This window comes from Ranitomeya variabilis, chromosome 1 (assembly GCF_051348905.1).
Source record: "Ranitomeya variabilis isolate aRanVar5 chromosome 1, aRanVar5.hap1, whole genome shotgun sequence".
NCBI classification, from domain to species: domain Eukaryota; kingdom Metazoa; phylum Chordata; class Amphibia; order Anura; family Dendrobatidae; genus Ranitomeya; species Ranitomeya variabilis.
Window position 1 is genome coordinate 573,315,533 of NC_135232.1, and position 12,577 is coordinate 573,328,109.

Consider the following 12,577-nt stretch of genomic DNA (forward strand, 5'->3'; position numbering starts at 1 on the left):
TGGATGTGGCCAAGTAGGTTTCCATGTTCTACATTGCAGCTATCACAGCACATGGTATAGCACAGCCAATCAGCAGAGACTATCATAGCCCCTAGAAAAGCAAAGGCAAGGAATGTAGCAGCAATTTTGGGAAGAATTTGAATAGTGATATGATGTCATAAGCCACAGCTTTTCAATAGAGGCAGGAGTGAAAGCCATAAAGCGATGAACATATTGCACAGGTGCGTGCCTGAGTGCACAGAAGTTAGTCATGTATGTTGAGGTTTGATGTATTTGACATTACTATGGTTGAGTTTGCATTATTAAAGAGCTGGAGAAGTATTGAATACAGTTCTAAAAGACTTCAGAGTTTTATACATTTCTTTTCAGGAAAATGGCAGTAGGAGTACTTGTGATTCATGGTGAATCAATTCACCCTTAATTTAATTTTTGGGAAAAATTCTCCAAAGGTTGCAAACTTGAATTTTAAAAGCTTTTCTTATCTGTATTGGCTTTATTTTCTTAGAATACACATTGGTCTATAAAATGTATAGACCGTTTTGATTTTTCTATCTTGGGATCCAAGTACACCACTCACAATGACCTCAGATAATTTAACTTCTGTACCTTATTTTGTCTTAGCCGGCCTAGAAGTTCAGGCTGATCTTCAGTTGACTCTTTTCTTTAGTTTTCTCTTGGTATACATAATAACCATCGTAGCAAATATATCCATAATGATTATAGTTATTTCCGATCTCGCTCTCCACACACCCATGTATTTCTTCTTATGGAATCTGGCTTTTCTCGACATCTGTTACTCAACGGCGGTTGTCCCCAAGATGCTCACAGATCTCATGCTTCAGAAGAAGATAATCTCATTTTATGGTTGCATGCTACAAGTCCATTTCTTCCACTTCTTGGGTAGTACAGAAGCTATATTATTTTCAGCCATGTCCTATGACAGATATATGGCTATTGCATTTCCTCTGAGATACTCAGTACTTATGAGTTCTACCATCTGTCTATGTTTGGCCTTGTGTTCTTGGATTCTTGGGTTCTGCCATGCATTATTGCACACCATAATGACTTTTAGGCTTCCTTTTTGTGGGCCAAATATAGTAAAACATTTCTACTGTGATTTTAAACCAGTGCTTAACTTGGCCTGTACAGATGTATCTGTTAATTTGAAGATGCTTCCTAGAGTTACTGGAACATTAACTATAACAACCTTAATGCTAACGATCCTTTTCTACATCTTGATAATCAGATTTCTTATCAAAATAAAGACCTCACAAGGACGAATACGAGCATTATCCACATGTAGCGGACATTTCACTGTTGTTACTCTCCAGTATGGAACAGCTATCTTTATTTATGCTCTACCATCTAGAAAAGACTCTTTCGGTCAAGATCGAGCAGCTGCCATTATGTTCACTGTCATAACTCCAGCTTTGAACCCAATTTTATATACATTGAGAAACAAAGACATGAAGAAAGCAATGAAAAAGTTATTCAAAAGATCTAATTGAAACAATGACATATTAATGTTCGCCACTTATCTCTCTGATTGCAACTTAAGTGTGTCGATATCAGAAACTTGTTTAATTACTTCATTATATTCATTCATTTCTGCATTAATTGTAAAACTAATCATAGAACACACCTTTTCCCCTTTTTTCTGTTAGTAAATAGAGGACACTGTAAACGAGCACATTTATAACATTATCTCCCCACAGGAATAATTTTTTAACCCATCTAATTGTGGAACTTATTGTTATTCCAAGACGTTTTGATTAAAATGTACTTTGGTTGGTGGGGAAAACCCCTTAAAGTCCCGCTGCTAAGCAGTGATTTTACTTCCTACTGCTTGGAACTTGATACTTTTACTTTTTCAATTGTTTTTATTGTAAACTAAGGCCTCATTAAAAATGCAGTCATTTATATTTTAACTATATATTTTTTAACCCCTTCCTATCATGTCCGTACATGCATGGCACAAGTCAGGAGCAGAAATAGAGACCAGGATCAGCACTGTCTTCTGTTGCAACAATTGAATCAAGTACGATATATTTTTTATTGCTTAGATGAGCATTTATTTAAAAATAAAAGATTAATAAAAACAAGTTTACACAATGCGTTTTGCCTGCTTACAGCCTTCGTCAGGTGTATAATAAGAATATACTTATCCAACTTTATATCCTTCACCATCAGGAAGTTAGAGGAATGGGGAAAGAGGAGAGGGCAGGGAAGGAAAACGTTTAAACACCTGTATATTTAACCCTTGCTATGTACTTTTGTTTAGAAGCATATTCACACTGTGTCACCCTAACCCTGATCCTGTTTATATTTTTTTGGGCGCAAAGGGAGACTAAATTACTAAAATACATCTGTCAAATATATAGTGCTTATGAAAATGCAATAACACTATACAAAATATAAAAATAAAAAGTGGACAAAAAATTTTGTAACGTTTTTGTGTATTATAAATAAATTCACTTAATAAAAAATGCATAGAGCACTGAATTAATAAATCCTTCTGGATTGATAGGTTCTCATGTAATGTCAAACTTGTTACATGCTACAAGTCCATTTCTTCCACTTCTTGGGTATGCTTGTTGCTTTATTAAATCGGTCCTCCTGTTTTGGTACTTGTGCTTATTATTATGTTTTTAAATTTTATTTTGACTTTAATTTTTATGTTTTATTTTTTTACTATGCTTTTTGTGCCTCATTACTTGACAACTACATTGTGTTTTAATGGATTTATGAAGCTCTCATGTCTCTATTTTCATGAATATCTAAGGCCGGCCTCACACTCAGCGTATGTAAATACGGTCCATTTTTTACGGCCGTAATACGCAGAAAAGTCTCCAAAATAGTGGTCCGTATGTCATCCGTAGGCAGGGTGTGTCAGCGTATTTTGCGCATGGCATCCTCCGTATGTAATCCGTATGGCATCCGTACTGCTATATTTTCTCGCCGGCTTGCAAAACCGACATCTAATGGATTTATGTGCTCAAATGTTCCGTAAAACATATATACAATATATATATATACACTCACCGGGCACTTTATTAGGTACACCATGCTAGTAACGGGTTGGACCCCCTTTTGCCTTCAGAACTGCCTCAATTCTTCGTGGCATAGATTCAACAAGGTGCTGGAAGCATTCCTCAGAGATTTTGGTCCATATTGACATGATGGCATCACACAGTTGCCGCAGATTTGTCGGCTGCACATCCCAAAGATGCTCCATACAAGGCAGGATGGATCCATGCTTTCATGTTGTTTACGCCAAATTCTGACCCTACCATCCGAATGTCGCAGCAGAAATCGAGACTCATCAGACCAAGCAACGTTTTTCCAATCTTCTACTGTCCAATTTCGATGAGCTTGTACAAATTGTAGCCTCAGTTTCCTGTTCTTAGCTGAAAGGAGTGGTACCCGGTGTGGTCTTCTGCTGCTGTAGCCCATCTGCCTCAAAGTTCGACGCACTGTGCGTTCAGAGATGCTCTTAGGCCTACCTTGGTTGTAACGGGTGGCGATTTGAGTCACTGTTGCCTTTCTATCAGCTCGAACCAGTCTGCCCATTCTCCTCTGACCTCTGGCATCAACAAGGCATTTCCGCCCACAGAACTGCCGCTCACTGGATTTTTTTTCTTTTTCGGACCATTCTCTGTAAACCCTAGAGATGGTTGTGCGTGAAAATCCCAGTAGATCAGCAGTTTCTGAAATACTCAGACCAGCCCTTCTGGCACCAACAACCATGCCACGTTCAAAGGCACTCAAATCACCTTTCTTCCCCATACTGATGCTCGGTTTGAACTGCAGGAGATTGTCTTGACCATGTCTACATGCCTAAATGCACTGAGTTGCCGCCATGTGATTGGCTGATTAGAAATTAAGTGTTAACAAGAAGTTGGACAGGTGTACCTAATAAAGTGGCCGGTGAGTGTATATATGTCATTGAGACACATATATATATATTCTGTATTTATATTTAATTCAGCGTGATATATGTGAAAAGCCGGTAATTCAATTGCCGGCTTTTCATTTCTCCTTCACAAACCCGACAGGATATGAGACATGGTTTACATACAGTAAACCATCTCATATCCCCCTTTTTTTTGCATATTCCACACTACTAATGTTAGTAGTGTGTATGTGCAAAATTTGGCCACTGTAGCTTGTAAAATAAAGGGATAAATGGCGGACAAAAATTGGCGTGGGCTCCCACGCAATTTTCTCTGCCAGAGTGGTAAAGCCAGTGACTGAGGGCAGATATTAATAGCCTAGAGAGGGTCCATGGTTATTGGCCCCCCCTGGCTACAAACATCTGCCCCCAGCCACCCCAGAAAAGGAAAGGCACATCTGGAAGATGCGCCTATTCTGGCACTTGGCCACTCTCTTCCCACTCCCGTGTAGTGGTGGGATATGGGGTAATGAAGGGTTAATGTCACCTTGCTATTGTAAGGTGACATTAAGCCAGATTAATAATGGAGAGGCGTCAATTATGACACCTATCCATTATTAATCCAATAGTACTAAATGGTTAATAAAACAAACACACATGATTACAAAGTATTTTAATGAAATAAAGACACAGGTTGTTGTAATATTTTATTATTCTCTTAATCCAGCTGAAGACCCTCGTTCTGTAACAAAGTTAAAAAAACAAACAACAATATTCCATACCTTCCGTCGTTATGTCCCACGATGTAAATCCATCTGAAGGGGTTAAATCATTTTACAGCCAGGAGCTGTGCTAAAGCACTCGCTCGTGCCTGTAAACCCCCGGGTGCTGAATGGAAAGCTGGGTGATCTGTAGTTACCTTAAGTCACGGTGACGCGCTGCACAGGGGGAATCTCGAGCCATGTCTGCTACGGTCTCCCATTCTGCATCAGCTGCAGTGGATCCTGCTCAGTGGAGACGCCGGTCCCAGCGTCTCACTGAGCCTGATTCTGTGCAAAGGGTTACTGCTGCCTCTCCAGGCTCTGCTATTGTACCCTGCACTGGTCTGCGGCGAGCAGGCTTTTCTGGGACTAAGTCCTGCTTTGCACACACTGAGCATGCCCAGGGTAAGATCTCTTAATGGAGATCAAGGGTCACATGCTCAGGTACTGCAGCAACTTCCATTGGTTCTCCAGGAAGGTCATGTACCTGATCAAGTTCTGTGGAAGTCTTCCATTGGTCCTTCTTGGAAGGTCCTGAAGTTGCTGCAGCTATAAAAGGTTCTCATGACTGCATGGCCATGCACTAGTGTCAATTTATGTATGAGCTCACCGCCAGTGTGGTCATGTGTGTGTGTGTGTGTGTATTCAGGGACCCGGCTGAAATAAGCCCCTAGAATGCTGGCACCTCCGGCGAGGAGTTTCATGTGTGTGTATTCGGCAAAGAGTTTCATGTGTGTGTATTCAGGGACCCGGCTGAAATAAGCCCCTAGAATGCTGACAACTCCGGCGAGGAGTATCATGTGAGTGGATTCACGGCTGGCGTATAGCCATCAGAATTCCAGCTCCACCAGAGAGGAGCTGCGTGTTTGCATTTGACTGCATGAACACCATCTCCTCTACTAAGTAGCTGTGTTCCCCTGTGAAGCTAACAGGGTACAGCATTCTCTTTACTAACGGACTGTGTGAAGTAACAGAGTTCGTTTATAGTACTATTTTGTTCCGCCATATCTAGCAGCAGGTTCTTTCCTGCATGGTGGATCCCGGGTTGCAAACGCACCAACTACTACTAGTTTACCCGAGTAGAAATAAAGCTTGTTACCATCGCTGGTTGATGCGTAATGTAGTAACAACACCAAAAGATCTGTATCTTCGCCAATGAGACTAGTACTTTTGTTGGATGACATTGACACTGCTGCCTTAACAATCTCCACATCTGCATCCCCCTCTGATTGTATTACATGGCAACTTCTGTCATTCATGCACTGTGAAACGAGATTGATAAGAGACTGTTTGTTCTCCACATTCGAAAGGAAGTCCTCCTTTTTCCTGACAAATTTCGTTCCTTCAGCAATGCTCACTTTTTACTTGTTAGTTTTTTGTGCCGTCGCTGATGGGTAATGTCCTTAGTGTTTGGTCCTCCAATGTAACCATCAAATACTATCGTAGCCTTACCATAGTGCTTTAGTGTGAAAGATGCATAGTCTTCAGCAATTGAACAATATGTCTTTTCTTCTGACCACTTCAGTCGATGGAGAAGAGAACCTCCATCAAGAACATAATGCTCCACTTCTGGTACATCCTTGAGTACTGCATCATCTGAACTCTGTTCTTTTATAGCAGCCATCAGTTGTGCTTTGTTTGGTTTGCGTAAGAGATGTTTTGCCTCAAAGAGGGATGGTGGGTATAGTGAAAGCTCTTAGGCCATCACCTCATCAAGGGAAAGATCAGCAGTTTGAGACACCACAAGAAACCTTTGGAACAAAAGAGCATGGTCTATTGTTTTGTCCTTAGCAACGTCAATAGCCTTACTGGATGCCAGAGTCTTGGTTTTCATTGACAGCTTGTACTTAACTGAAAACAGTGATTGACCCTCCATTGTTGCCACTATTTCTCTGCCAATGGTGAGCAGGTTATGGACATTCACATCCTTATTTGCATTGACACCGGTGATAATGTTGCGAAGAGACACTTCATCAGAGAAAGGTGAAAAGGTCTTGAGTTTATCTGCAATTTTCTCCAGGTCTTCACGATCTCTTCTCGTCCTTGATGTTCTTGCCTCCTTGTGTTGTTCGCTGGTGACAAAGCTCTGGTGAGTGAAACCCTGCATTGCATCACTGTAGGAGGAGAACACTGGCACAGACAGAGTCCACAAGGCCCTCTAATGTTTGGACATTCCACTTCCTCTGTTGAGTCCTCCTGCAATTTTTAGGGAGCGCATCAGAGCTTGCTCGATGACTAGGTCTCAACCCAGGCCTGCCCAATACTGATCAGTCTGCCTTACAACATGCAAGCCATTCATAAATTTATGGAAGACTGATGGCATATCATCGTACAGAGTGGTCATAGACTGGAGGTAAAGGTAGGCGGCCTTCACATAGTTCCCATGCCCAGCAGCTGCAAGAATGGGCAAACATTCGACTACAGAATGAAGGTGCATCAGCCAGGATCCTGTACGATCGGCCTCGATAAGCTCGCTTCCAACCATCTGTTGGTAATTCAGCCATAGTTTACTGGTGTGAGAGTGAGCGGATAATCCGTTTCTTTTGGTGGACAAGAGGTGGACAATTTCACTAAGGCAGGTAGAAGTGATGACCAAATTCTAGTCACTCTCCCCTGTCAGTGTCCGAGCATACAACTGCTCAAGTTCTTGCAACAGGTCTGCAAAACCAGGATGGTCACAAAGTACTTTGTCTGCAACTTGCTGAGTAAGACACTGATCAAGGAGGAGATGGCCACGAACTGCACGCTGAACTGCCTTTCCAGTCATGATGTGTTGCACAGCATTGTCACCGTAAATTGTAACCAAGATCTCTTTGATTCCACTCCTATCCATCAACGTTCCTATGGCACCCATAAGATTCATCAATGTGTGGAAGCTCCTGAGCATCAGGACAACATCTCGAACCGGGCTGTCTTCAGGCACCTCGTGTTTGATTTCTAACGCTTTCCAGTAGAGTGGCTGATCGAACGTAACAACTGCAGCGGATCGGTGTTAATCAGCAAGGTTGCACAGATACTCAAGAGTAGAGAAGACACATGACTTGTCTCCGGAATACATGTCAATGATGGGCAGGAAGATTACCGAAGATGACCCCGGATGATCACAGTCTTTATGTAGCATGTGCATCATTCCATTCCAGCTTGGTGCAGGCTGTTTGAAGTATAAAGACATCTCCCACAATACATTAATACGATAGTCAATGGCATCAAGAAATGGCAAGGGCTTGAATTTTATGTTTCGACGACTCTGTTTTGTGAAACGGTATTCCCTTACATCAACTCTGCTTTGTTCAACTATCTCCAAGTCCACAGTCTTCCGTCTGAGAACAGTGCGACTGACCTTCCTTTCTGGAGTCACAGTAGCTACCATCCCCATGCCATGGAAAGTCCCCTTCCCATCTAACGTGATGATATTATGATCGATGTTGTCTGCAGCGAACAGCAGTGCCGTATCCAGTCTGTCTATGGTACCACCGTGTACATCCTGGCCAACAGAAGCGGCAGCGTTTTCCTCAAATCGTTGAGCTTCCGAATGTGATGAACAATATCCCATTGCTGAGAGACTCTCTACAAGAAATTGAGACCTGAAATGATGATGGAGCTGGACTACTAACCCAAGCTGCAATGGAGCTACTACAGCCCTGGGATGTACAGCCTGAACAACTGATTGTCCAATGCTTGCGACCTTCCTGTGAATGTCCTTTCCAATGAAGAGGGTTTCAAGCAAGCAAAGCAAACTCAGGGGGAGATAATCTAAGGCAGATTGACATTCAAGCGAAGAAGTCTTCGGATATTCATAGGTTGAAGATGGGATCTTAAACTTGATATCGCTCTTGATCAGTTTGGCCGCAGTCTCTATGATGGCTCTCTTCTGGGCTTCTTCATCCGTTTCCTGACTATGGAAATAGTCCCTCAGGATTATTCTGGTCTTTTCAAGGAACGTTTCAATGTTAGGCAACCCTTCACACTCTGCTATGAATAGCGAATCGCCATACCTCTCCTCCAGCCTATACCTCAGCCATTTATTACTATTGGCAGCACTGTCTCCTTTTACAAGATACTCCGTCATTTTCTTTGCAAGATCTGTGACAGTCAGTTGCTCTTTTTCATTGTCCTCGAGAAATGCACATTTTCTCAAGAACGCTTGCTCTTGGTCCATGTTCATCGGCCTCCCTACCTTCCGTGGTTTATTTGTAGTAGATCCACCACCATGATGCATAGGAATTCCGTAATTTGTCTGAAAGTTAATGTCACATGAACGATGATACAGACAGTCTGCAGCATGTAAATCCTTCACAAAGTACGCAATTTTCCCTTTAATGGTGATTGCCCAGTCATCATTACACTGTTTGCAATGTGACATGATGGACCTTACAAATCCATCTGTTTTAACAAAGCTATAGTCATCGAAATCACTACTAGATCTTGTCTTCACCACTTCATGTCCACAGAACAAACACTGCGTCGTGCTATCATAGGATCCAGTAGACACCCGTGTACCTCTCTTGGCAGGTGAAGGATGAACTGAAGTAGCTTTCTTATGCAAGTCTATTTGCTTCTTGTTTATGTAGTTCATACGACATCTCTTGTGCACCACTGCTCCAGCAGCTACCATAGTGCTAACGCCCCTCTCAATACTGGCTTTATTGATCCCTTCAGCTCCTTTCGCACCAATCACCACTCTTTCTCCGTCATCTCCTACTTCATGGCTGCATAAGGGGCAAGTTTCTTGACTTTCCATCATTCTCAGGTCTGTAAAAGAAGATAAATAAATCGTTAAATAATAAATATAATAATAGTAGTAATTATAAAAGAAATATGATAGACACTGAAAGGCGAGTCGCATTTAACATTTTACAGCTTTGGCGGCCATATTCTTTGACGTCACATTTGGACCCTTTGTGGTAACCCTATCTTGGTAAACTTTTAGTATGTTTTTCCTTACATGTAATACTACAAAAAAAAACAATAAAACACTTTCTTGGAATTTGTTCAGGGTAAAGTATTTTTTTTTTCATATTTTGACTGGACTAGAGAGACAGAGTCCAGTTTCAACTTATAACAGACAACTTTACTTGAATTATTTCGTAGTATGTCCAGCTCAGTAACAGCAACATCACAGGGAACATCACAGAAAACATCCTTGTCTATTCCTGTGCTTTTCCCTACTTCTTCTAAAATGCTGCTGAGTCGTACCACTTCATTCGGTACCACAGCATTCCTCCTGTCCAGCTTTACTATCTTTAGGTGTTCTCCTGTCTGTTTCGCGAAAGAAATAAGGGCATCTGCCCATGTAGTAAGCTGCCACATCTCAGTGCTGCCCTGCATTCCACTGTTGCTGCTTCTTTCACTTCCCAAGCCCTGGATGGCTCCCAGAGTCAAACATTATGGGGCCCACTGTGTGGCCCGGGCTGTAAGGCCCTACAGGACTGTATGGGCTCCCTGGCACCACTGACTACATACAGGAAATACTCCTGTCTTTCACACAGTAGACCTCTCCTATGTTAACTAGTTGCTATCCTTCTACTATTTAGTCCTAATGTGCCCCCTCTAGTTTGCTAACTTGGCACTGCACTCTCCCTATATACAATAGCAGCATTACAATATATAACCATATATACAGGGTGGTACATTTACATTTACATTTACCAAACGTTTAACCAGGACATGTGTAAGGATTAGACCAGTCTTAGTAACCCTTACACTTCCCCTTTCTTTAAGAATGGTCATCCCCGACCATATAATGCTTCAAAACTCAAATTTTTACAGCAAAGTACTCCATTCAGGGAGGCAAATGTACAAACGAGGAAGATAAAGTCCTTTTACGCTGCATAAGAGTCTATTTTCTCTTAACAGGTGAGGTGCCTGGTACTCAGTCCTCCAAGTAAAACCTTAAGTCCATGGAGCCCCGGTCCCATCTGCCTACAGGACCTGAGCACATACACAGTTTAGTACAAACAAGCTGGACCTGTTCATAAGATCTCCAGACCTTGAGGGCTTGACCCTCATTTGTGTGAGGTACGGACCCTTTAAGAACCGTGTGTGCTGCAATTGCCTAGAATAAAGTTCAAGTTAATAATCTTAAAACACAGTCATTTATAGCAGCCATGCACACAGTTTATCGTTACTCCACAGGCACGTACGACCTTGAGGTTAGAGTCCTGCAAGCCAGCAGGAGAGGCACAACAGAAACTTGGGGGGAAAAGAAAACAACACTTCTCAACATTCCACAGTGGCCCATGTCACGATTCACACCGTGCTGCCAATACTATGTAACGGATCCCAGCAGTATGTCAGGGATCCCAGGGAGGATATCTTTATTGTCCCCACTACTCACACCAATTTGTCACGAACCAAGGTTGTTTGGGTTGCCCCTGGTTCATTCTGAAGGGGGTTTATCTATATCCCACTTCCCAGTTCCGGTTTGGAACTTGCAGCTCTCTGGCGCCCCCCTTACCCTCAGGTCCAGTTAGGTACTGCACCTGGGGTAATTAGTCATCAGAAAGGCTGCCTGCTATGTACTGGCTATTGGGCACACTGCAGCGAGGGCTATATAACTACTCCCACTCAGGCAGGAACAATAATTATCAATGCCGTCCGTCACTAAAATGATTCCCAATTGCACAGAACAATTATGCTGCCACCAGCTCCGATTAAACTGGTCCGAAGCTAATCCAAATCAGTAGCGCAATTCACTTCAGAGGACACAGTTCATTTATAGAGCAGAAGAGTCAAGCTAGTAGAATTTTATATTTTACTCCAAAAAAGTAGGCAGTATTTACAAAAATATTTAAAGGGTATTATAAGGAGACGAGTCATGTGTATCTTACAATTACAAATAAACAGGGATTAACAGTGAAAATTGACTTATGATTCTTTCATATCATTCCATTGTATGCAGTGTGCTGGCTGGGGGAGGGGACCTTCCCCGCTTTTCCTCAGGTCAGATTGCACAGCCTGTCTCCAGCTGAATCCCCCGGTAAAATACACCCCAAGAATCCTGTCTTACTAAGTTATTCTAGCCCCAATCCCAGGGACATCACTTAGAAGCTGAGACCTCCTTTTTACTTACACTTACGAAAACTATTGTTATGCATATCTCGCTGTATGAACTTCATATCCGGAATACACCCGGATCTCTAGGTGCGCCATGTCGAGGCGATTCTTTTAACTGTAAATACAGAGCAATTATATGAACTGCTTAAGGAGAAATCCACACTTTGAACACGCTGTGTCTAGCGGCTCACGCTTTCAGTGGAAGATAGGTCTACCGATGGACATCTAAGATATGAAACTGGTGTATTTCTAGCCCAACTTGGTGCCGCGATATATCGATTTAAAAGAACAATAGAAATTCATGCCTTTGAGAGTGACTTAGACCAGTTTTAGCTGGTACTAGATGGGAGGATTGTCTACCGCAGCTACAGGAGCAATAAACATTCTTTTGGTGGGGACAATGAGAAGTTTGGGATTCACACACACACATATCAGCAGGCAGAAGCACAGATAGAAGGGGGGTCAAAGCACACAGCATGTGTGCTAATAAGGAAAACTAAAAATCATACTATACATGAACGTGACAGCCTGGTCCGGCCACACTGCTCTCAACTTTAGTGCTCAAGGGCTCCTTTGCCCACAGGGACATGGAACAGTTCTGTACATTTTCAAATTGTGCAACGAGCACTAAATAAGCATTTTTTCACAGTTCAGCGGCACACGTCCCATCCTGATTTGTTCTCCATTGGCTCCTCGCCTCTGTTCGGCCGGTGACAACTCTGTAGCCGCAGGCATCATGTTCTGTAAAGTCATGGCAGGGGACAGGGCTTGGCCAGGCAGTGGCCAGGGAACAGGGTGCTGACTGAGTCTGTTCCGGGCCTGTATACAGTCCCACTTCATCCTCCTGTCGAAAGTTGATGGCCATGGC

General features: G+C 42.5%; 1 protein-coding gene across 1 annotated transcript; it reads left to right on the forward strand.

Moving 5' to 3' along the window:
* Positions 1-578: 578 nt before the first annotated feature.
* On the forward strand, positions 579-1,508 carry LOC143797373 (olfactory receptor 12D1-like). The gene has a single exon (XM_077281067.1). It carries the CDS (start codon positions 579-581, stop codon positions 1,506-1,508), a length of 930 nt encoding a protein of 309 aa, XP_077137182.1.
* Positions 1,509-12,577: the final 11,069 nt, after the last annotated feature.